The sequence below is a fragment of the Petromyzon marinus genome, unplaced genomic scaffold (genome assembly GCF_048934315.1).
Source record: "Petromyzon marinus isolate PM22_M1 ecotype Great Lakes invasive population unplaced genomic scaffold, UKy_Petmar_22M1.pri1.0 PM_G_Scaffold_89, whole genome shotgun sequence".
Taxonomy (NCBI): domain Eukaryota; kingdom Metazoa; phylum Chordata; class Hyperoartia; order Petromyzontiformes; family Petromyzontidae; genus Petromyzon; species Petromyzon marinus.
Window position 1 is genome coordinate 576,450 of NW_027423045.1, and position 26,201 is coordinate 602,650.

The 26,201-nt window shown below is 49.5% G+C and overlaps 1 protein-coding gene and 1 long non-coding RNA gene across 2 annotated transcripts; both read right to left on the reverse strand.

Moving 5' to 3' along the window:
- Positions 1-7,502: 7,502 nt before the first annotated feature.
- LOC142921745 (uncharacterized) lies at positions 7,503-17,413 on the reverse strand. The gene is made up of 2 exons (XM_076063067.1): positions 16,122-17,413; positions 7,503-8,658 (listed from the first exon to the last, which is right to left on the reverse strand). Exons 1-2 carry the CDS (start codon positions 17,190-17,192, stop codon positions 8,524-8,526), a joined length of 1,206 nt encoding a protein of 401 aa, XP_075919182.1. The 5' UTR covers positions 17,193-17,413; the 3' UTR covers positions 7,503-8,523.
- Positions 17,414-20,400: 2,987 nt separating this feature from the next.
- On the reverse strand, positions 20,401-24,079 carry LOC142921746 (uncharacterized). Its single transcript, XR_012939635.1, has 2 exons — positions 23,941-24,079; positions 20,401-23,166 (listed from the first exon to the last, which is right to left on the reverse strand). It is a non-coding gene; the product is annotated as an uncharacterized LOC142921746 (long non-coding RNA).
- Between the last annotated feature and the right edge of the window lie 2,122 nt (positions 24,080-26,201).

Here is a 26,201-nt window from a genome sequence, read left to right on the forward strand (position 1 = left end):
CCAGAGGACTTGGGAGTCTTGTTGTGTTTAGACTGCAGGAGCGGTGGGAGGGGTTTTAAGAGCTATTAAATTGTCTCTCTCTGTCTCTGTGTGAGTCTCTCTCTGTGTGTGTCTGTCTGTCTATGTTGTGTGTCACTCTCTGTTTGTCTCTGTGTGAGTCTCTCTCTCTGCTTGTGTGTCTGTCTCTGTGTCTATGTTGTGTGTCACTCTCTGTGTCTCTGTGTGAGTCTCTCTCTGCTTGTGTGTCTGTCTGTGTGTCTATGTTGTGTGTGTCGCTCTGTGTGTCTCTGTGTGTCTCTCTCTGTTTGTCTCTGTGTTGTCTCTCTCTGCCTGTGTGTCTGTCTGTGTGTCTATGTTGTGTGTCTCTGTGTGAGTCTCTCTCTGCTTGTGTGTCTGTCTCTGTGTCTATGTTGTGTGTCTCTCTCTGTTTGTCTCTGTGTGAGTCTCTCTCTGTGTGTCTGTCTGTCTATGTTGTGTCACTCCCTGTGTGTCTCTTTGTGAGTTTCTCTCTGCTTGTGTGTCTGTCTGTGTGTCTATGTTGTGTGTGTCTCTCTCTGTTTGTCTCTGTGTGAGTCTCTCTGCTTGTGTGTCTGTGTGTCTATGCTGTGTGTTACTCTGTGTGTCTCTGTGTTGTCTCTCTCTGTGTGTCTGTCTGTGTGTCTATGTTGTGTGTCTCTCTCTGTGTGTTTCTGTGTTGTCTCTCTCTCTGCTTGTGTGTCCCCGTGTCTATGTTTTGTCTCTCTCAAATTTATCAATCGTTGGAAGAACGTAATCAACCAGGTGGGGCGTTGATTGTTTTGTTGGCCGACTCTGTGTTATATTGCATTATATTTCCAAGTTTACTATGTTTGTTCTCATTCATTTGTACCTTATGATGGTCGCTTGTGTTGCAATCGAAACGTCGTATTCTATTATTATTACATTTCTTTACCATTACGAATTGTCTGGGAATCAAAGCCAAGCAAGTTTCTTACCACAGTGACCGCACGAGACGTGAAACAAATGCTGCACATGTAGTGGGTGCAGGGAGATTGGAGACGGCGTGTAGAGGCAACACGTTGATTTAACGACAACGGTAACAGCAATAGTAGCGGTCCCTAACACAAAGGGGTGACGGCCCCTTAACCCGCTACCTGGGGGTGGTACGGCCCCCGGACAAGCGTGGCCTATCACTGGGACCACGGGCTCTCTCGCCTCCGGCTAACCGTGACCTAGGGGAGGCTACACTAACCCGACCCAGTCAAGGTACGGGTCTCGACCACTGTCTCGCTCGGTCCCGGCCCTTACAAGGACGTCGGGACCCGGGGGCTCCCAGGGTCTCACCACTAGCCCGCTCGGTCCCGGCCCTTAGAAGGGCAGCGGGTCTGGGGGAATTGATAGGACGAGTGGAAATGAAGTAACCTCTGAGCTATTTTAATTAGTCATTAAATAATACAACAAAATTAATGACATTCAAAAAGTAATTTACATTAAACACGTATTAGAACATTGTAACTTCAACCATCTCTTAAAGCAACGTGTATTACTAATTACTCATTCGTTAGCCCCCATTACTCAATCGCGACTTCACGCTCATCAGCCAGCCATCTCAGTCAGTCGACCCGTGGCACCTGGGTCTGCCCCGTGACCTCCTGCCAGCGGGCGTTCGACACTTCATGTGGCCTCAGGGTGCACATAGCCTGGCACAAGCGTCGTGGTGACGTCACCGCCACTTAGTGGCGAATGGCGGTTGTTGTTGTTGTATGTGTGTGTGTGTCTGTGTGTGTGTATGTGTGTGTATGTGTATGTGTGTGTATGTGTGTGTATGTGTGTGTGTATGTGTGTGTGTATGTGTGTATGTATGTGTGTGTATGTGTGTGTATGTTGGTATGTGTGTGTGTATGTGTGTGTGTATGTGTCCGGCAAAACAACCCCCTACCTCCTCGCGGTGCCGGACGAGCAACTCTGTCGTGGACAGTGCTGTGGGGGGAGATCCAATTTTGATTGGCTCCTCCCCTCATGGCATATGTGTCCACCACAGGGGCTAAACGGGGGCTCTGGACGGGTGCGAGGGGCTGGTAACCCCTCCACCTTCAATTAATTACCACGAAACCACGAGGTAAACTGAAATATGTAACTAATAAGCTTGTGCCGGAGGCCCCCGGGAGCCAGGCGTCTATGACGTCTCCTGGCCAAACCCCAATTGGCGGAGCCAGGAGATTGAATATCCACCCTCGGGGCTCCTCCAGAAACAACGAAAAGCCACTACGGGTGGCCACGTGGAATGTTCGAACGCTCACTGCGGAGGAGAGGCTGCCACTCCTCTGTCGGGAGCTGGACCGGTACCGCCTGGATCTATGCGGCATTCAGGAGGTCCGGTGGACCGGCTCTGGCTCCTGCCACCATGAGGGGTGGACAGTCCTCTACTCGGGGCAGCAGACTGCCAAACAACACGGTGTGGCTCTTCTTTTGAACAAAAGAATGAAGGGGGCGTGGGAGCGTGGCGGTGAGGTGTGGGAAGCTGTAAGCCCCAGGCTACTTTGGGCTCACCTTTCCATCAACCGGAGGCGAGGAATGGTGGTCGTGGTTACTTATGCCCCCACCGAAGATGAACATCCGTGGAGGGATGCAGGCAAAGCCGATGAGTCAGATGCCTTCTATGACCTCCTGTCACAGGTGCTGGCTAAAGTGGCCCCTCCGGATAGAGTCATCATGTTGGGTGGCTTTAATGCCCGAGTTGGTCATGATACTGGCACCTGGTCTGGAGTGATTGGAGGGCATGGGCCAGATCAGCTCAATAACAACGGTAAGAGGCTGCTAGATTTTTGTGCAGCCCATGGGCTTGTAATTACCAACACGCTGTTCCGGCATCGGCGCATCCACACAACATCATGGATGCATGCCGGGTCCAAGCAAGAACATCTGCTGGACTACATAGTGACGGACCAGCGGATGCGAGCCTATGTCCTTGACACCAGGACCTACCGTGGAGCTGATCTGCCCTCTGACCATCGACTAGTCATCTGTAAGATGCGCCTGCCATTCTTCCACTCCGGTGGTGGGTGTACACCCAGGACCCCATTCCAACCTAAAGTGGCCTGGTCTCAGTTATCTGATGAAAGTTGCAAGCGAGAATTTCATCATCGCTTGCGGCTGGGATTGGCATCGTCCCCGACTCCTCCTGATGTCGAGGGTAAATGGGCGAGGTTTAGGACTGTGACTCATGCAGCTGCAATGGCTGCTTTGGGTACGCGGTCCAGACCTCCCCAGAGACCCTGGCTGACAGGAGGTGTTCAGGATGGTTGAGAAAAAGCGACAGGCCCACTGTCATCGGCTACAGAATCCCACGTCAGAGAATGAGGAGGCTTACCGCAGCCTTCGCTCGGAGGTTCGGAGAGCCGTGAGGCGCTGCAAGGATGGGTGGTGGTCGCGGGTTGCTGCGGAGATGGAGTCTGCCTCAGTGGCCTGCGATCACAAATCTCTATTTAACTCCATCAAAAAAGTAACCTGCAGCGCCACACCTATTACCATCATTAGGGGAAAAAACGGTGATCCAATCTCCGACCCCCAGGAACAGGTTTGCAGATTTGCTGAGCATTTCTGTGAGGTCATGGGGGAGGGAAAATCCCTCAGCCAGGAAAAGATCGTGGCACAAAGTGAGGATGACCCTGCTGAGGCTGTGGTGCCTCAAATATTGGAAGAAGTCACCCCCTGTGAGTGGCTGGCTGATGTGCCATCTGTTGAGGAAGTACTGAAGGCGATCTGGAGTCTGAGACCAGGAAAGGCAGCGGGCAGAGATGATCTCCCAAGCGAAATGCTGAGGGAGGGTGGCGTTTGTGCACAGACTGCCCTATATGACATCATAACAACGGTCTGGGCCGCTGGACGGGTTCCGCAGGATTGGAAGGATGCCCTGGTGGTCCCCCTCTTTAAGAAGGGGGACCGCATAGACTGTAACAACTGCAGGGGCATCTCACTCCTCAGTGTGCCGGGAAAGGTCCTGGCAAGGATTATTCAGCATCGCCTTGCCAGGCACGCTGAGGAGAGGCTTTCGGAGCCCCAATGCGGTTTCAGGAAAGGGCGGTCCTGCACAGATGCCATATTTTCTGTCCGTCTGCTACAGCAGAGGTGTAGGGAATTCCAACAAGACCTACATCTCTGCTTTATTGACCTGGTCAAGGCCTATGATACCATCAGTAGGCCTGGGCTCTGGGTCGTTCTTCGTGCTTTTGGAGTACCTGACCCTCTGCTCACGATCATTAAGGACCTTCATGATGGTGAGCGGGCCCGGGTAAAACTACATGGCCGGGAGTCAGAGCCATTCCCTGTACACCGTGGGGTGCGACAGGGATGTCCTCTGGCTCCCACATTATTTAACATCTATTTTGACCACGTAGTTCGTGAAGCCTTCAATAGCTGTACCGGGGGAATCTCCATATGGTACAGATATAATGAGAGGCTAATCGATGACCGGGTGCGGTCAAGGGATGGCTCCCTATTGCTTAACCACGTTATGTATGCTGATGATTTGGTAATAGCTGATCAGTCAGAGGAGGAGTTGGAGACGCTGCTGCTGAGACTGGAGCGTGCCACTAAGAGGTGGGGCCTTACCATCAGCCCCACCAAAACTAAGCACCTGCCTGGGTATTTTGTACCATCGGACACTCCACCCCCACAACTCCCAATCGGTGATGGGGCAGTTGTGGAGAGAGTGGAGAGTTTCCCATACCTGGGCAGTGTGCTTATGACTGGCTCCAGTTTAACAGCAGAGGTCTCACTCCGAATCAGTCGAGCGGCAATATCTTTTCATCGGTTGCGTAACGCTGTGTGGAAGCTACCTGGTCTGTCGCTCCGCACTAAGCTTCAGGTCTTCTCGGCCACGGTCATTCCCTCCCTTCTCTACGCTTGCGAAACGTGGACCCCCCTAATGGAACATCTTCCCCGGTTAGAAACATTTAGGCTGGCCTGCCTACGATCCATCCTGGGTTTAACCAGACTGGATTGTGTGAGGAGCTCACAAATTCTTGAAAGATCTGGGCAGGGTCCCATCGGTGAGCTCCTCCGGCAGGCAAGGCTGCGATGGCTGGGTCATGTAGCCCGCATGCCCAGCCACCGCATGCCGAAACAGCTTTTGTTTGGCCGGATTGAGGGGGCTAAGCGGGCGCGGCACGGGCTAGAGAAGAGATGGAGTGATGTGGTACAGGAGGATGTGGAGCTGAGTGGACTTGCCGATGACTGGTACCAGCGGTGTCAAGATCGGCCTCTGTGGAGGAGGCTCGTGAAGGATGCTACTGGGCAGTTGGAAGCAGTCGCCCTCCAACAACAACGGAGGACGGAGGAGCGACGCTCAGAACAACGAGCGGAGCGCCGGGTGGCTAAAGCACAGCAGGTTGGCACAGTAGGGGGCACAGGTGGTGCATCAGCCAGTCATCTCAGTCAGTCGACCCGTGGAACCTGGGTCTGCCCCGTGACCTCCTGCCAGCGGGCGTTTGACACTTCACGTGGCCTCAGGGTGCACATAGCCTGGCACAAGCGTCGTGGTGACGTCACCGCCACTTAGTGGCGAATGGCGGTTGTTGTTGTTGTGTATGTATGTGTGTGTATGTGTGTATGTATGTGTGTGTGTATGTGTGTATGTGTGTGTATGTGTGTATGTGTGTGTGTATGTGTGCATGTGTGTATGTATGTGTATGTGTGTATGTATATGTACGTGTATGTATGTGTGTGTATGTATGTGTGTGTGTATGTGTGTATGTATGTGTGTATGTATGTGTGTGTATGTATGTGTGTATGTATGTGTGTATGTGTGTGTGTGGGGAGCGATAGTGTAGCGGTTAGCGCGCTGCGCTATGAACATGGCGACCCGGGTTCGATTCCCGCTCACGGCCAACACCAGTGACGATTATCTGGACCGGTCCCGGGCCTCCCCTAGGTCGACTCAGCCTCAAATGAGTACCTGGTGCGGTGTGTAAACATCGCCACTAGGGAGACAAAGGCGGTCGGGCATGGTGCTGGCCACCCACCCCCTCGTGTACCGTTCGGCCTTCATAGGTGCTCGCTAACAGCACTTGCCCCTACAGTCTGGTACAGGCTATATGGGGGATCTTTGTCTTTGTATGTGTGTGTATGTATGTATATGTGTGTGTATGTGTGTATGTGTGTGTGTATGTGTGTGTATGTGTGTATGTGTGTGTACGTTGAACTCTTTCTGTCACACCACCACCGCACGTTGCCCAACCGTGCTGAAAGACGACAACAAGCGGCAATTCTAAAGAGTTATCGGTGTAGTGTGTGTTCATCAGGTGAAGGGACGAGACTGTCTCGAGAACAGGCCACTTGTGTTGAAACGTCGTGAGAATTTGATCGTGTTATTTTATTTTATTAATTTATTACTTTATTCTCATTCTACGTGGTGACTTTACCGAAAGAACCAAAGAAGATGAAAACGCGTGTGTAGTGACTGCGACTGTCACCGCGTGGTGCCGGGCTTACGAAGCCACGGCGGACGATGCGTTGGCATCACGTGCGGCCCGCTCACCGGGCGTGGCGCCGCCGGGCCTAGCGGGGGGCCTGGCTGAGCGCCGGTCAGCGCGGAGGCACCGCGAGCGGCGTGCGGCGCGGGCCAGCCGGGCTCGCGTTGGGGCACGACACGCCGGTTGACCCGCCAGCACGCGGCCGGACGACGTTGGAGGGGGGCTGCCGGGCGGTCACGTGGCGTAGAGGAGCTCTCGGGGAGCCTTCGGGAAAGAGGCGGAGAGATCCGGAAGGTGGGCGGGGCGAGGGGCGGAGGCAGCCCCGGCCCGGGCCGATGTGACGGGGGCCCTACGAGGGCCCCGGGGTTTTTCGTGTTGCCAGCGATGAAGATCCACGTCGGGGGGAGAAGCCTCTAGCCATGCGGTCTGGGACCCAGCTCAGGGTCCGGGCCGGGATAACGAGCCGTGTCCGGTGCTGCCGTAGCGTAGCTAGATGGGCGTTCAACACCCAAGCGTGGCTTGTGTTATGTTGAGTCGGTGAAGTGGTGTTGCTCCCTAGACAACGTCTGCGACTCAGTTGGAGTCGCTACATATGTGTATATAAAACATGTAATAATAGTAGGGCTTTTACCCTTTTTTTGGGGAACAAAACTGAAACCTTTTTACAAGGATTCATGCTACTGCATTAACCACAATACCTGCAAATTGCAAACAAAAAACACACTATGATATTTGTGGCATTGTCCTTGAAACTGATTGGTCCACACCAAGGGACGGCTTTCTTTCTAAGGGACAATGCATCATATATTATCATAGTATGTGTTTTGTTTGCATTTTGACTGCAGGTATTGTGGTTAATGCAGTAACATGAATCCTTGTAAAAAGGTTTCAGTTTTGTTGCCAAAAAAAGGGGAAAAACCCTTACTATTATTATTACATTTTGGTACTGGCAAAGGTCTAATGAAGATAAAAAACATGCATTTGAACAAACGCAACAATCATCCGGGAAAATTGTTCTCGGAGCGCAGCTAGAAAAAAAAAGCACAAACGTTTTAAGAGACGCAACATATCATTTACTGCAGATAGTTTCACATCAATCACTCAATCTCGGTCAATGCTCACCGCCACTATTGCCAGACATTGTGTAACAGGTAAGAGGCGTAGCCCTGCAATTCTTACCTGTGCCACTGCTGACAGATGGGGCTCCACGAGAGGGGGCTCTGGAGAGCCCCTTTGAGTCGGGCGGGGTAATTTTGACTCTTTCACGTTGGCCAGACGTCTTCGAAGAGGATTTTGTACACGATACATATATATACGTTATGAACCTGTGACCAATGCCGACTGTTACACTTCTAATAGGATACTCGTAAGCAATGCGTTAGGCTTGACAGGAATTGAACGATGTGTTGTACCGCACATTTTCCACGAATGCTCAGACCACTTTGGTGTGTGTGCATGTTGTATACTCCCCACAGGATTATAAGATAGGCGTCGTTGTGCTCTCATAGTTCAACAATCTTTAGGATCCGACGGTGCATTCCATAACTAAAGGTTAATCCTCTGTTCATTATGATGTCGTTTTTGGTTGCTTAGTACACTGAGTGAACGTATTTCAACGGAACATGAAAATGACTTTTTTGTTATGTAACTGAGCGTACCCAGCTATATTTTCACATAGCTCAGTGCCATGATACTACTACTCAGATTTATGTTCCATTAGAAGTTAAGATTACGGTTAAAAGTCACGACTTACTTGCACGCACTTTACGTCGGTAACGCTAAACACACAAACGTTCATTGTGAACGATCAAAGACAACTGTCTGACGTTGTGACTTAAAAAAGTGTTTTAACAGAAATTCAGGCAATTTAAAACAACACGTCATCACAATTTCTTGGCTGTACGTTCTGTTTGTGTGTAACCAGTTTTCTGCGGCAAGACTTAAAGTCAAATTGTGTATACGCACTCAATAAAATGCATCCCACGACAATTATTTTTGTGGAATTTCTTTTTTAAAACATGAACATTTAAGTTTGTAGTTGGCACGTTTTTAACGCGGCAATGAAAGTTGTTTAAAAGTCAAAAGCCTCTGTCTCTCTCTCTGTCTCTCTCTTCTCGTCTCCACTGTCGCTGCCCGTCGGAGCTCGGCATCTGCGGCTCCTCTCATAGGTGGGCGTCCCCGGCCCGAACGCTCCCAGGAAGCCCTCCTGTGTGGCAGCAGAGAAACAGAACGAAAAGAGAGCCCCATCATCATCATCGTCATCACACAGCTGCTGCTGCTGCTACTCAGCCCCGAGCTGTAAATGCTCTGCTGGTACGCATGGCATTGTCCTTGTGCTGGTCGCCTTTTGGCGTTGTTCTCTGATCTGATACTTGGTGGTGAGTCACTGGTAGAGAGACACTGGGTAGTGAGACACTGGGTAGTGAGACACTGCGTAGTGAGACACTGGGTAGTGAGACACTGGTTAGTGAGACACTGGGTAGTGAGACACTGGGTAGTGAGACAATGGGTAGTGAAACACTGATACAGAGACACTGGGTAGTGAGACACTGGGTAGTGAGACACTGATACAGAGACACTGGGTAGTGAGACACTGGGTAGTGAAACATTGGGTAGTGAGACACTGATACAGAGACACTGGTTAGTGAGACACTGGGTAGTGAAACACTGGGTAGTGAGACTGCTAGTGAGACACTGGGTAGTGAGTCACTGGTACAGAGACACTGGGTAGTGAGACACTGGGTAGTGAAACACTGGGTAGTGAGACGCTGCTAGTGAGACACTGGGTAGTGAGACACTGGGTAGTGAGACACTGCTAGTGAGACACTGGGTAGTGAGACACTGCTAATTAGACACTGGGTAGTGAGACACTGGGTAGTGAGACACTGCTAATTAGACACTGGGTAGTGAGAAACTGGGTAGTGAGACACTGGGTAGTGAGACACTGCTAATTAGACACTGGGCAGTGAGACACTGGGTAGTGAGACACTGGTTAGTGAGACACTGGGTAGAGAGACACTGGGTAGTGAGACACTGGGTAGTGAGACAATGGCTAGTGAGACACTGGGTAGTGAGACACTGGGTAGTGAGACACTGCTAGTGAGACACTGGGTAGTGAGACACTGGGTAGTGAGACACTGCTAGTGAGACACTGGGTAGTGAGACACTGGGTAGTGAGACACTGATAGTGAGACACTGCTAGTGAGACTGGGTAGTGAAACACTGGGTAGTGAGACACTGCCAGTGAGACACTGGATAGTGAGACACTGGGTAGTGAGACACTGATAGTGAGACACTGCTAGTGAGACACTGGGTAGTGAAACACTGGGTAGTGAGACACTGCTAGTGAGACACTGGGTAGTGAGACACTGGGTAGTGAGACACTGCTAATTAGACACTGGGCAGTGAGACACTGGGTAGTGAGACACTGGTTAGTGAGACACTGGGTAGAGAGACACTGGGTAGTGAGACACTGGGTAGTGAGACAATGGCTAGTGAGACACTGGGTAGTGAGACACTGGGTAGTGAGACACTGCTAGTGAGACACTGGGTAGTGAGACACTGGGTAGTGAGACACTGCTAGTGAGACACTGGGTAGTGAGACACTGGGTAGTGAGACACTGATAGTGAGACACTGCTAGTGAGACTGGGTAGTGAAACACTGGGTAGTGAGACACTGCCAGTGAGACACTGGGTAGTGAGACACTGGGTAGTGAGACACTGATAGTGAGACACTGCTAGTGAGACACTGGGTAGTGAAACACTGGGTAGTGAGACACTGCTAGTGAGACACTGGGTAGTGAGTCACTGGTACAGAGACACTGGGTAGTGAGACACTGGGTAGTGAAACACTGGGTAGTGAGACACTGCTAGTGATACACTGGGTAGTGAGACACTGGGTAGTGAGACACTGCTAATTAGACACTGGGCAGTGAGACACTGGGTAGTGAGACACTGGTTAGTGAGACACTGGGTAGAGAGACACTGGGTAGTGAGACACTGGGTAGTGAGACAATGGCTAGTGAGACACTGGGTAGTGAGACACTGGGTAGTGAGACACTGCTAGTGAGACACTGGGTAGTGAGACACTGGGTAGTGAGACACTGATAGTGAGACACTGCTAGTGAGACACTGGGTAGTGAGACACTGGGTAGTGAGACACTGCTAGTGAGACACTGGGTAGTGAGACACTGGGTAGTGAGACACTGCTAGTGAGACACTGGGTAGTGAGACACTGGGTAGTGAGACACTGATAGTGAGACACTGCTAGTGAGACTGGGTAGTGAAACACTGGGTAGTGAGACACTGCCAGTGAGACACTGGGTAGTGAGACACTGGGTAGTGAGACACTGATAGTGAGACACTGCTAGTGAGACACTGGGTAGTGAAACACTGGGTAGTGAGACACTGCTAGTGAGACACTGGGTAGTGAGTCACTGGTACAGAGACACTGGGTAGTGAGACACTGGGTAGTGAAACACTGGGTAGTGAGACACTGCTAGTGATACACTGGGTAGTGAGACACTGCTAATTAGACACTGGGTAGTGAGACACTGGGTAGTGAGACACTGGGTAGTGAGACACTGCTAATTAGACACTGGGTAGTGAGACACTGGGTAGTGAGACACTGGGTAGTGAGACACTGCTAATTAGACACTGGGCAGTGAGACACTGGGTAGTGAGACACTGGCTAGTGAGACACTGGGTAGAGAGACACTGGGTAGTGAGACACTGGGTAGTGAGACAATGGCTAGTGAGACACTGGGTAGTGAGACACTGGGTAGTGAGACACTGCTAGTGAGACACTGGGTAGTGAGACACTGGGTAGTGAGACACTGATAGTGAGACACTGCTAGTGAGACACTGGGTAGTGAGACACTGGGTAGTGAGACACTGGGAAGTGAGACACTGGCTAGTGAGGTACTGGATAGTGAGACACTGGGTAGTGAGACACTGCTAGTGAGACACTGGGTAGTGAGACACTGGGTAGTGAGACACTGCTAGTGAGACACTGGGTAGTGAGACACTGCTAGTGAGACACTGGGTAGTGAGACACTGGGTAGTGAGACACTGGGTAGTAAGACACTGGGGAGTGAGACACTGCTAGTGAGACACTGGGTGGTGAGACACTGGGTAGTGAGACACTGCTAGTGAGACACTGGGTGGTGAGACACTGGGTAGTGAGACACTGGGGAGTGAGACACTGGGTAGGAGTCTAGGCCATAGAGAAGACTGCTTCTACTGCTGTATCTGGTGTAGGCCGACCAGTTCTCAAAGACAAAGCGTGTGCACTGAGCGACTTCCGAGACACGTCGAGTAGAAGGCTTCTTATTTATTAAGAGCACACGGGGCGATACACTTCGTAACACAGCTGCACATAGACGATCCTAACACACAGCCCATCTCCGGCATACGCTGCGCCAGCTGTCCGACTAGCGTAGCGGCGGCGGCAACGGAGAGGGTGTTGCAGAACAGCCACGTGGTCGGAGACGAAGGGATCACGACGAGCAGAGACGCAGCCAGGACCCAAGACCCGCTAACAGCCCCGAACCTCTGGTTTCGGTCTCCCTTATATATGCCGGGCGTGGCCAAGCTCCACCTCTGGCCACGCCCCTTTCCAAGCTCCACCACTGGCCACGCCCCTTTCCAGAACCTTCGGGCTGGTTCATCCCCCGCTCCTCCTGATGTCGAGGGGAAATGGGCGAGGACTGTGGCTCATGCAGCTGCAATTGGCTGCTTTGGGTACGCGGTCCAGACCTATCCCCATAGACCCTGGCTCACAAAGTAGGTGTTCAGGCTGGCTGAAAAAAAAGCGACAGGCTGACTCTCATCGTCTGCAGCATCCCACGTCAGAGAATGAGGCTTACCGCAGCCTTCGCTCGGAGGTTCGGAGAGCCGTGAGGCGCTGTAAGGACGGTCGGTTGTCGCGGGTTGCTAAGGAGATGGAGTCTGCCTCAATGGCCCATGATCACAAATCGCTCTTTAATTCCATAAAGAAGTAACCTGCAGCACCACACTTATTACTATGATTAGGGGAAAGAACGGTGATCCAATCTCCGACCCCCAGGAACGGGTTTGCAGATTTGCTGAGCATTTCTGTGAGGTCCTGGAGGAGGGGAAATCCCTCAGCCTGGAAAACATCGTGGCACAAAGTGGAGATGACCCTGCTGAGGCTGCGGTGCCTCAAAGGTGTCGAAGAAGTCACCCCCTGTGAGTGGCTGGCTGAGGTACCATCTGTTGAGGAAGTACTTAAGGCGATCCAGAGCCTAAGACCAGGAAAGGCAGCGGGCAGAGATGATCTCCCAAGCGAAATGCTGAGCGAGGGTGGCGTTTGTTGAAAAGTTTTGTCCACACAGTACACGTCTTTTGGCGTTGCTGAAACCGTTCGTTGCCCGTCCCGCGCTCATGTTGCTGCTGTGATAGGTTATTGTCTTTTATAAATTTGAATGGCGATCCTTTATTTATTTATATATGCATCTACGTAGTTGGTTTACGTCATGTTATTAGAAATGGCAGTACGGGGATTCAACCGCTAGGTGGCAACCGCAGCATTGCTTTGATGATCCGGAGTAAGAGAGAGACGCCTATTAGCATTGGACACGGAGTAGACGACAGAGGTAGCTCAAATGACAGAGGACAATTATTTACTTATTCAGTTTCTCAACGGGGATAGCTACCCCCCCCTCCAAACCATCAACAAAAGCAGTGGCCATTTATCCCCGCGGCTGAATCATTTTGGTGGCGCATGCCAGCTTTACCACGTTCGCCGCTTGTTGCAGAAATTCACCGTTCAAATCCGGCACTCACCCTGCTCACGGCTGCCGTTGCATTAACCGTAAACATACGCGCCTTCCACTTGACAGTCGGATGTTAAAGACCTCGCAACGTCTGTCGCAAGATCACGCCATTGTGTGCTGCTGTCACGGTCCCGATTTGCCAAATAAAAAAAAATGACCCGCAGATTGTAATAGACAGCACTCGTGGAAGACCCCTATGGCTGAAGTATGGCAGGGGCCTCCTGAAAGAGTCATGATACTCATTGAGGTTGTCCTTGATAAACAAGCGAACACCTGGAATTACACGCAATTTGGATGACTCTCAGCGGCGAATAATATCTGAACCGGTCCTAGGTCCACACTACTTCACAACCCACACTGATCAGCATGGTGAAGTATGGTCAAACAACCTAAATGACCCAACATGGTGTAATCAGACCATTATTCAGCAGTATTTTCACGAAAGGGCTGGTGGGAAAGCATGGTCCAACAATTCCCATGACCAATACTGTTGGGGAATCCTTCATCCAGCGGCGGATTGACAAAGTGCCGCATAAATCTTTACTGGCGTGCTGCATCAGCAACCGTGATAAGCAGTGCATATGAAGAAAGAAACACCTTGATTAAAAAAAAATCTTTAACTGAATTTTTTGCCCAGCTGTCCTTTGTTGACGACGTTTAATGGCGCTGATGCATGTATAATCCATTAACAAGCAAGCAGTGTTGGTGGATAACACAGGCATTGAGATGCCATGCTGTGCAGCCGCCCACCCACCTCCAAGGCAACTGAATGCTGTGTGAAGTGTAGCAGACAGTACAGTTCAGCAGTTTTCAAATAATAAAATCGAGGACATTTGTCAATCCACTGCTAGACAGATGGATGCGTCTGTGCCATTTTGGTCACGATGGTTGTATGACCATACTTCGAGGTGGCGAGATGTTAACTACCTCGCCTGGTATATAGGAGGTCGTGGGTTAGATCCCGACCCTTACACGTGTATATTTGGAGTTTGAATTTCTCTCTCATCGTGGTCGCATGGATTTTTCTCCGGGGCCTCCGGTTTTTCCCTCTCCACATTTAGAATCAACGTGCGTTTATAGAGTATTTGGCTGCTATAAATTTCCCCATGATGAGCCACTTCGTTGAGCTATCATTTGTGATAGCCAGATCGTTTATAAAAAAGAGCTATATAGCTCTGGGCCTTACCTGGTGAAATATATATTTTTAATTTAGTTTATATGGTGGAAGCCAGGGACTAGTTCAGATATAGCTCCTCACTGTGATGTTAGCCGTGGCTGGGAGTTGAACTCGGGTTCAATCGTATGGTGTGCTGACCACTATGTATTTTATAGCTTTATTTTGGTGATTTCTAAAACAGATGGTTAAGCCATGTTTCTTGCGGAAGTGCGGAGTTGGCCTGATAACTTGAATCTAACTTGTCTTCTGGTTGTTATTGTTTGTCTTGCATCACACTGGGATTTTTGCACACAGCGTTGTAATACGGTGTTTTTTTCTGTAAGATTTGCTGGTTTATCCAGGATGTTTCTGTTGCGCGTCGTTGTCGCTTTAAGATGTTTCTCTGTTCATACTTTGTTGCGGTTGCACCCGACTCAAGAGCCGCATGGCTCACAGGGCTACACCTAATGAATGAAACTTGAAAACTTGAAACTGCCCTACATGACATCATAACAACAGTCTGGACCACTGGACGGGTTCCGCAGGATTGGAAGGATGCCCTGGCGGTCCCCCTCTTTAAAAAGGGGGACCGCACAGACTGTAACAACTACAGGGGCATCTCACTCCTTAGTGTGCTGGTAAAGGTCCTGGCAAGGATTATTTAACATCGCCTTGCCAGGCATGCTGAGGAGAGGCTTACGGAGCCCCAATGCGGTTTCAGGAAAGAGCGGTCCTGCACAGATGCCATGTGATCTGTCCGTCTGCTACAGCAGAGGTGTAGGGAATTCCAACAAGACCTACACATCTCTGCTTTATTTACCTGGTCAAGGCCTATGATACCATCAGTAGGCCTGGGATCTGGGTTGTTCTTCGTGCTTTCGGAGTCCCTGACCTGCTGCTCACGATCATGAACGACCTTCATGATGGTGAGCAGGCCTGGGTAAAACTACGTGGCCGGGAGTCGCAGCCATTCCCTGTACACCTTGGGGTGCGACAGGAATGTCCTCTGGCTCCCACATTATTTAACATCTATTTTGACCACGTAGTTTGTGAAGCCTTTTCATCTGGTACAGATACAATGGGAGGCTGATTGATGCCCGGGTGCAGTCAAGGGATGGCTCCCTATTTCTCAAACATGTTATTGGTGGTGGTGTTGGCGGTGGTGGTGTTGGCGGTGGTGGTGTTGGCGGTGTTGGTGGTGGTGGCGACGTTAGTGGTGTTAGTGGTGGCGACGGTAGTGGTGTTGGTGGTGGCGGTGGCGACGGTAGTGGTGTTGGTGGTGTTAGTGGTGGCGACGGTAGTGGTGTTGGTGGTGGCAATGGCGACGGTAGTGGTGTTGGCGGTGGTGACGGTAGTGGTGTTAGTGGTGGCGACGGTAGTGGTGTTGGTGGTGGCGGTGGTGACGGTAGTGGTGTTAGTGGTTAGTGATGGCGATGGTAGTGGTGTTAGTGGTGGCGACGGTAGTGGTGTTAGTGGTGGCGACGGTAGTGGTGTTGGTGGTGTTAGTGGTGGCGACGGTAGTGGTGTTTGCGGTGGTGACGGTAGTGGTGTTATTGGTGGCGACGGTAGTGGTGTTGGTGGTGGCGACGGTAGAGGTGTTGGCGGTGTTAGTGGTGGCAACGGTAGTGGTATTGGTGGTGGCAACGGTAGTGGTGTTGGCGGTGTTAGTGGTGGCGACGGTAGTGGTGTTGGTGTTGGCGGTGTGTAACCCCTCACCCAGCCTCCCTGCTCCATGAGCCACGGCTTGCGTGTGATCAACAGCACAGCGGCCACCGCGTCTGTCAAGGGCCACGACTTCTCCAAGTCGCCCAGACGACCGGAGGCCCTCAAGCTCTTCACGAGCAGCGCGCAAAACACCACCATGGACAGGACGCCTTCCCAGTTCATGGGCCCGCCGGCGAGAACCTTCCAGGCCATGGTCACGACCAGCCGGAGCGGCTCCGCCTCCCTCGCCAGCTCCTCCGTGCGGCTCGCCAAGTCCGGGATGGAGGCTTCAAGCTGAGCGAGCAAGATGTCCCCTTGGGTGTCGAGCACCTCCTGCAGCTGCTCCACACGCTGCCGGACGAGCCGCTGGGAAGCCTGGAGCTCCGACTGCACCTCCTGCGCCTGCCGCCGCAGTTGCTGCACCTGCCGCCACAGTTCCTGCCAGTTCTTGAACTGCCGCAGCTGCTCAAACTGCTCGTGCTGCGTCAGCTGCAGCTGCTTGAACCGATGCATTAGCTGTAAGTCCTGGAGCCGATACTGCTCCTGCACCTCCTGGAGCTGCTGCTCCTGCACCCCCTGGCGCTGCTGCCGCTCCTGCTGGAGCCGCCGCACGAGCTTCTGTTGCTGCTGCACCTGCTCAAGCTGCTCCTGCACCTCCTGCACATGCTGGAGCTGCTGCTGCCGGAGATTCTCCGCCCGCTGCTGCTGTTGCTGCTGCGCCAGCTGGAGTTGTCGCTGCACCTTCAGGAGCTGCTCCTGCAACTGCTGAAGCTGCTGCTGGTGGTGCTGGTGCAGTCCCTGCTGCACAGGCTGCTGGTGCTGCTGCTGCAGTCCCTGCTGCACAGGCTGCTGGTGCTGTCCCTGCTGCACAGGCTGCTGGTGCTGCTGCTTGTGGAGCTGCCGCCGCTGCTCCGCCTGTTCTGTCAGGTGAGCCACGTAGCCGGAGATTAGATCGGAGGTTACGATGGTCAGCAGCTGCATCGCTTCATCCTCCTCCTCCTCCTCGCCGCCGCAGCAGCCGACCCTCGCCTGTATCCCACCCGCAGAATGCGACGCGGCATGGGCAGAGGCCGCAGGCTGCATGGCGGTGTAGGCCTCAGTGGCGGGCGTTGACGTCGTTGTTGCTGATTCCGCTGCTGCGGGGTCGTTGATGTCGCGAGGCAACTGAGGAGGTGGAGGAGGGGGACGAGGTGGAGGTAGAGGAGGTAGAGGAGGCAGAGGAGGTGGCGACTTCGCGCCTCGCTGGGAGCTGTTTGGCTTCTCCCTCCATTCAGATTTGGTTCTCGGTGATGGCGTAGGATCGATCCGTGGATCTATTCGGTATCGAGGGAAATCGATTCCTCCACGTTCGAATCGACTTCGATTGCAAGCCGTCGGTCGATTTTGACCTCGATTCACGATCCGCACGCGAGGGGGCGGGGCCACGTGGGTGGACGTACAATGCAAAATCAGTTCTGAGAAAGAGTTCATAGTTCATTTATTTGGTATAGCCCTGTGAGCCATTCGGCTCTTGAATCGGGTGCAACCGCAACAAACAAAAAACATGAACAAGAAAACATCTTAAAGTGATTTTGTGACTGTGCAAACAGAAAATACAGGAAAAAAATATCAAAATATTCAAGCAGCAATAGCACCGTACACCAACGCTGTGTGCAAAAATCTCAGTGGGATGCAAGTCAAACAACAACAACAACCACAAGACAACTAAGATTAAGGCCATCAGTCTAACTCCGTACTACAATAAACAAAAACATGGCCAAAACAAAAAAACTTTTCGAAATCACCAAAATAAAAGCCATAAATGCAATGTAACAGTGATCATAGGGACTGTGACCGAATTTTTAACAATAAACTACATAAATAAATTATAACACCAAAATCTAGGGCCATAATTTAGGCCACTGAATAGCAGTGGCAGCTAGAGTTGTACAACTCCTCTAGAGCAGTTTTGAGTGAAGATCTCATAGGTAGTGATTTAAGTTGCAGTTTATTGGCAATAGCATTCCAGACCCTGGGGGCATCAATAGCAAAAGCTCTTCCTCCAGTTTTTGTACGGCAATAGGGAATGTGAAGCTGGTAAATGAGCGAAGACCTGAGGTCAAATTTGTTCTTTGAAACAGAGGAGATCCAGTAGGTAGTCTGCGGAATTTTTTGTAAGTACATCGTGAATAAATAAGATCTGGTGCACAAGCCGTCGAACATTAAGAGATGTTAAGTTTGACCCAATGTAGAGATCACAGTGGTGAGTCCTATATGGGCAATTCAATGCAAATCTTAAGGCCGAGTGATAGATGGAATCAAGCTTCTTCAGTACAGTACTTGGGGCTGATTTATACACGATGTCACAGTAGTCAAGTAGAGGCAGTATGGTAGCTTTTATCAATTCCAAACGGAACATTGATAGAGACCCATAGACTGCTCATAGAGACCCATAGACTACTCATAGAGACCCTTAGAGTACTCATAGAGACCCATAGACTACTCATAGAGACCCATAGACTACTGATAGAGACCCATAGAGTCACCGCACAGAGACCCATAGACTACTGATAGAAACCCATAGAGTACTGATAGAGATCCATAGACTACTGATAGAGACCCATAGAGTACTGATAGAGACCCATAGAGTACTGATAGAGACCCATAGAGTCACTACACAGAGACCCATAGACTACTGATAGAGACCCATAGACTACTGATAGAATCAGAATCAGAAAGGGTTTTATTCGCCATGAAAGTTCACACCGACACGGAATTTACTTTGGCAGGATGGTGCATACATTCAACATATAGGAATCTAAAATCTTCAATAAGTTTTAAACAAGTCTTACTATAAGGGTTAAAAGTCTAACTAACACACAAGGGGCTGAAGTATATGCAATTGAATAAATATCGAATATAAAATAGCTTTAAGATATAATTTAAAAATAAAAAATACAAATAGGTTAACATAGTTAATATCGGCAAGGTGTCATTATGTAGATAAAATGTTAATATCAGTGTTAGCCCTTGGCCTTGTTTAACAGGCCAGCAGCAGATGGGAAGAAACTGTTTTTATGGCGTGAGGTTTTGGTCCTGATGGACCGAAGCCTTCTGCCGGAGGGGAGTAGCTGAAACAGAGTGTCCAGGGTGGGAGGAATCGGCCACAAATCTTCCTCGCTCGCCTCATGGTCCTTGTCGTGTGCAGGTCGTCGAGGGTTGGTAGATTGCAGGCAATTATCTTCTCAGCAGTGTGGATGATACGCTGCAGTCTGCTCTTGTTCTTGGCAGTGGCAGCAGCGTACCAGACGGTTATGGAGGATGTGAGGATGGATTCAATGATCGCTGTATAGAATTGCACCAGCATTGTCTTTGGCAGGTTGAATTTCTTCAGCTGCCGTAGAAAGTACATCCTCTGTGCAGTGTGCTTAACAGCGGATGTCAAACAAGCCACTGTGTCACTCACAACGCACATTGCATGTTGGTGTCACGGTCAAAATTGTGGCAATTCCAGTAACACTATCCAGAAACTCCACAGGGAGATGACGCGTCAATGATCGCCCCCTACCGACAGACTCATGTCTCGTGCAGGCTGGTGCAGGGCCACCTTGTGCCACACAGGGGCAGCTGCCACTAGGGGGCCCCCTTCCATTGTTTGAGATGAGGTTCGATACGAAACACCGAGTTGGTGAGGCAATTAGGCAAGCGACTTATGAGTGCAAATGTGTTGTTTATAACGTAGTGAATGCTTGGGAGCTTAATTGTCTCTCGCTCCTGCTCACAGATTTACCCAGCCCACAGCTCCACAGATACCAGCCGCTCTTCCTGGGCAGGTTCGGTTACGTACGGTGCGAAATAAGTTCCAGATACACACACAGAGACTCACACATACCCATAGATTATCATGGTTGGCTAGGTATGGTGCGAAATAAGTTATACACACACAGAGACCCATATATTAACACGGTTGGCTAGGTATGGTGCGAAAGAAGTTATACACACACAGAGACCCATGGATTAACACGGTTGGCTACGTACGGTGCGAAAGTTACAGATAAACAAGTTTGAGTCGCGGGCCGTGGAAGTTGACCGGGCGCGTGTTGCTACTGACAGTCGTTGAATACGGTTGGATAGACGCTGATAGAGAGACACACACACAGACAAGAGAGGCGGACAGACACAGACAAGAGGAACACAGAAACGACAGAGAGACACAGGCAGAAAGAAACACAGAGGCAAACAGATGACACAGACGGACAGAGAGATGTTGAATCGAACACACTGAACTCGCTCCATTGAAAGAGATTCCTCGATCTTTGCAATGCCCGGAAGTCATTCTTATTTTTATTGATTTAATTGCGTGTGGTGTGTACGTGCAGGCAATGTGGGATATCGATGTACACAGATATGAACAAGATCAGCAGACAAGACGTCTTTAATTTAATCGGTCTCTCCACGAAACAAAGGAATGTTGAACACAAAATATAAATCCCACGGCCTTCGTGCAAGTCCATAATTACTGCAGCATTGCTTCAGTGCAAGCCAACTGTGGACCGGTTTTGGTGGACAATGTCTCAACAGCAGTGGGGTTTGCTTCAAGCCATGGTTGTGAACATCCAGATGTTAATCAGCAAGGAGCACTTCTAGTCCGAGCTCGACAAAATCTACGTCAACACGTAAGACAAAATTATAATTCGTGTTGTAAAGAATGTATCTCCTCTACGTGTAACTTTAAGGTGGTATGCCTTGTAACTGATGAATGATCCGAGTGTGCTTTCTATGTCAAAGACAATGAGTTGCTCCAGATGCTTCCTGAAACACAAAAATAGCCTTTGACCTGTATCACAAGAACAACGGGTCTCACCTGAGTTATCTATACAGGTTACTTCCAAACACACACACACACTTTGTCCTAACATCACTTATTCAATGTTTGACCCTTATAAAAAATAAAGTGATGCATGTACACACAATATCAGACAAGTGTTCATTCTAAATTATTGACAGGAATTTTAACAAAATGTAATTACTGCAGTGAAATATACTGCATCAGATAACATCTGATTAAGAAACTATTTTAAAAAAATATGCAGCGTCTGCTTAACAGTGGATGTAAAACATACTATTGTAGTGTCATTCAAAACGAGTAGGCCATTCATGCTGGCTAATTCTAAACATTAGCGACAAATTACAAAACTGAGATGAAACATCAATCATCGCCCCCTACTGACAGCCTCTTGTTCACATAATCTTTGGTTCTTTCAGTAAAGTCACGTAGGTAGAAAAAATAATAGATCACGACGTTTCGATCGTAACACAAGCGGTCGTCCTCAGGCGGAAAAAATAATAAATGCAGGCCGGTGCAGGGCCACTACCCTGTGCCACACAGGGGCAGCTGCTACTTGGGGATGCTCTTCGAGTGTTTCAGACGAGATCCGAAACTCCGAGTTGCCGAGGCGATTAAGCAAGCACCGAATGAATGCAATTATTATAACATAGTGAATGCTTGGGGGCTTCTTGGCTCTCGCTCCTGGTCAGAGATCTCCCCAACCCACGGGCCCACAAAGACTGGCCGCTCGCTCTTACTCTGCAGGTTGAACCTAGGAATTGAGTGTTCAACTTCACATTCTTTTCATTAAAGGCCTGTGACAAAGGTGCATCTATTGTAGCGACCGTCTCAAGCTTACACATCTACCGGGTCTCCATTTGACTTTGTATTGTCTAGGAGCAAGTCCACCCACACCTCCACTTCCATGAATTGCTGGGAGTTGCCTCGCTCTGCCTCAGTCAGAATTCACCTCTGGCTTCACGTTGCCTCCATCAATGTGAAGGTCCGATTTTGGAGTTGAATCATCTTCACATTTCACCATCACCTCTTCCCTCTTCACCATCACCTCTTCATATTTCACCTTGATACCTTTAAAAGTGTCCAAGCTGGGATTTTCTTCCGGTTCGTGTTTCATGAGGGATGGGCTTATTGTAGCACTTTGACTTTCACAAGCTGATTTCAGACTCCACTCCTTGCAGATCTTCTGATGCTTCTGTGTTCTCTGGTGTACTTGAAGATTTTATGAATGTGCAAACGCCTTCCTGCAGAGTGCACCTGAAGGGTTTCTCTCCTGTGTGTATTCTCTGGTGTGTTACAAGAGGAGATGACTGTGCAAACGCCTTCCCACACACACTGCACTTGAAGGGTTTCTCTCCCGTGTGTGTTCTCTGGTGTACTTTAAGATGTAGTGACTGTGAAAACGCCTTCCCGCACAGAGTGCACTTGAAGGGTTTCTCTCCCGTGTGTGTTCTCTCGTGTACTTGAAGATGTGGTGACCGTGCAAACATCCCGCACAAAATGCACCTGAAGGGTTTCTCTCCTGTGTGTGTTCTCTGGTGTTTTTTAAGAACAGTTGAATGTGAAAATGCCTTCCCACACACAGTGCACTTGAAGGGTTTCTCTCCCGTGTGTGTACTCTGGTGTCTTTGCAGACTTGATGAATGTGCAAACGCCTTCCCACACACAGTGCACCTGAAGGGTTTCTCTCCCGTGTGTGTTCTCTCGTGTACTTGAAGATTTGATGACCGTGCAAACATCATCCCGCACAAAATGCACCTGAAGGGTTTCTCTCCTGTGTGTGTTCTCTGGTATTTTTTAAGAACAGTTGACTGTGAAAATGCCTTCCCACACACAGTGCACTTGAATGGTTTCTCTCCTGTGTGTGTTCTCTGGTGATTTTAAAGAACAGTTGACTGTGAAAATGCCTTCCCACACACAGTGCACTTGAAGGGTTTCTCTCCCGTGTGTGTTCTCTGGTGTCTTTGCAGACTTGATGAATGTGCAAACGCCTTCCCGCACATCGTGCACCTGAAGGGTTTCACTCCCGTGTGTGTTCTCTGGTGTTCTTTAAGATGTGGGGACTGTGAAAATGCCTTCCCACACACAGTGCACTTGAAGGGTTTCTCTCCTGTGCGAGTTCTCTGGTGCTGTGTCAAATTTCCAGTCCGATCCGTGCTGTATGCACGCTGGTCGCATTGTTGACTTGTCATACCGAGCTGTGCTGACTGCATTTGCTCCATCAGACCAATTCTGCGGAGGAAGCGTCAGAAGAAGCGTCAGCTGCAGACAGAAAAAAATTAACATACACACAATCTACACGTCAGTATCGAGGCACAGAGGAATGCATATATAGTCACATGTGACTTACACGTCTATATTCATATATTCATGATGTAGTAAAAACGTTTCCCAAATTCATCACAGGGCTGTGATGGCACACAATGAGAGGGAAACTGGTTATAAACATGCCTGGAAGCCCTCGTATCTTCAAAATGAATGTTAACCCAAAACTCCGAGCACACAATTTCGGCTGTCTGGCTACAAAAGGAATATTTATGAGAGCTAAATTCAGCTGACATAGCAAAGGGTGTTGAAAACAATACTATTTGTGTTAGGCAGAAATGCATAAATCAACGTTCAATCGCAACTTAGAGGTGTGAATCCAGGCTCAGATGTCCTTGAATGCGGGGGATGAACAGTTCCGACTTCAGCTGAATGTGTGTGCTGTGTTAACTTCCTGTTTCCATTCATATAAAGAGTTCCAGAGGAAAACAAAACTAAACTATTGTTATAATATAACCTCCGTGTTCAACAAAGTTAATAGACGTTACTGCAAACACAAACTGTACACTGTCACTGGGTAAACAGGCGGTGGCGTGTCTAGAATCACGCCTGGCCACCTTCATCTGCTTGGCATGAATGCTTCCTCACACCACCAAGTAATTAATCGAGGATTAACGAACACAGCCGAGGCTAACTGGAGTTTGCGTGTCTCTCTCCGTGGTGAGATGTTAACTACCTCACCTGGTATACAGGAAGTCGTGGGTTCGATCCCGACCCTGACGCCTGCTGTATATTTGGAGTTTGCGCATCTCTCCGCTGAGTATCTTTGACCGATAGACATTGACACACGTATTCTTGTTGATTTCGGTAAAGTTACGTAGATAGAAAATAACAATAACAGATAATGCAATTACATTAAATAAAGACCACTTGTGTTGCGATCAAAACGTGAGTTGTTTTGCTTTATTTACAATTTATTTTTCATTTATTTTCATTGTCATTTTTATATTACTTTCTATCTACGTGACTTTACGGAAAGAACCAAGAATATTAATTCCTGCAGTCACCAAAGTTTTAAGTCAAAACATTCACACACGTTGACAAAGCTTCACCTTGTGTTGTTGTGGGCAGGTCGCTTCTGATAACAAGAGCGGTATAGCAGCTCAAGCGGGCTTGGCCTGGTGAAAAAAATAAAAACTGCGTGAATATTTACAATAAAACAAAGTTACAAAGTGGCGAGCCGGGTGAAGACAAATTAAACTTAAGCGAGATAATTAAAGTGAACGCAATCAGGCGAGGGCAGGAGGCATGGCCCCGCATGGCTAGGCCCCGCGTTGTAAAGTTCCAACCTGGACATCGATTCCCATGCTCGCTGCTACTCAACTGACATCCCTACGAGAGAGCGAGGCTCTACCTTGGTAAACAACAACAACAACAACCACCACCACAACCACCACCACCACAATCGCAATGAGAATTTCTCACCTCGGATTTCAGTGCAGGAAGCGATAGCTTCCGGTTACCTCGTGACGTCACGCGGGTAAGCAGGTAACGTGACATCACATCCGGGGTACGAGACACGCTCCTCCCACAATGAGCTGCTCCGTAAATAAATAACTTATAGAATGCATAAATTATGCTACTGTTACCCGTCCCATATGTCGTGGGGTGCTGAACCCGTCGAAAAAAACTCGCGACGGCTTTGACGAATACATTATGTTAATGAGCCGCCAGTCCTGGGCGTAGCTTTGCCCAAATAAGGATTGGCACTGGAAGGAAATCGACAGTGACCCAAGCGGAGGTGACGTCATGTTCAATAGCGCGGTGGACGGGGGAGGGGTGAATACCTTGGTGACATGACGTCACTAGCGAGGGACATCTCCCCCTGGCGTTTCACGCCGATGAGGTGCTGCTGAGTAGTGACGTTACAGAGCGGGATTGGAAATTAAGTTGATTTAGATTCATTTTCCATTGCTCCCTCCCTTGAACTCAGCAACAACGTGGACATTGCATCCCACTGGGATTTTTAGCACACAGCGTTGGTGTACGGTGCTTTTTTCAGGAACATTTTGCTGTTTTTTTCATGGATTTTCTGTTTGCAGAGTCACACAAAGTAGTCACTTTAAGATGTGTTTCTTGTTCGTGTTTGTTGTGGTTGCACTTGATTCAAGAGCCGAATGGCTCACAGGGGTATACCAAAATATATAAACTGAAATTATTGTGTACACTCTGTGTGTGTGTACACTGTGTGTGTGTGCACTGTGTGTACACTGTGTGCGTGTACACTGTATACACTGTGTGTGTACACTGTATGTGTGTACACTGTGGGGGGCACAGTCATCTCAGTCGACCAATGGGCATCTTTTCATCAATTTATTATTTTCCAATTTTCTTGTTTTAGTTATTTTCTATTTACGTGACTTTACCGAAAGAACCAAGAATGTGGTAGCACATTCTCTATTTATTGCAGACGATCAAGGTTAAAATCCGACAGGCACACCTGGCTACCCCAGTAACATTCACCACAATATGCGCAGTCTGCTAAACGGCAGATGTAAAACATAACGTGTCATTCACAACGCACAGGTCATTGCATGCTGGTGTCACGGTCAAAATTGGGTTAATTCCAAACATTATCCAGAAACTCCACAACGGAGACACGCACCCCCTGTACCAACGACGGAGGCGCAGGGACAGACGCTCGATTACATTGGAATCGATCTGCAGACGGCCAGCAGCTCCGTGTCGCCTCATCTCGATCCCGCAATCCCAACCAGGTGAAAGTCCGCATCGAACCGAACCCCCGGCAAGGCCATCTAACTTAACGACGAGAGAACATTCACACGAAATGTCCTTCTCAACGAAGTCTTCCGGATGTAAAATGAAATAAGCTTTTAATGAAGAAATAACAATCATCTAATTCAAAACACAACACGATTCAAAGATGTTTCATTTTAAAACTTCAAAACGGAGCACGGGGCGCTTGCGTGAATGCGTCCTTC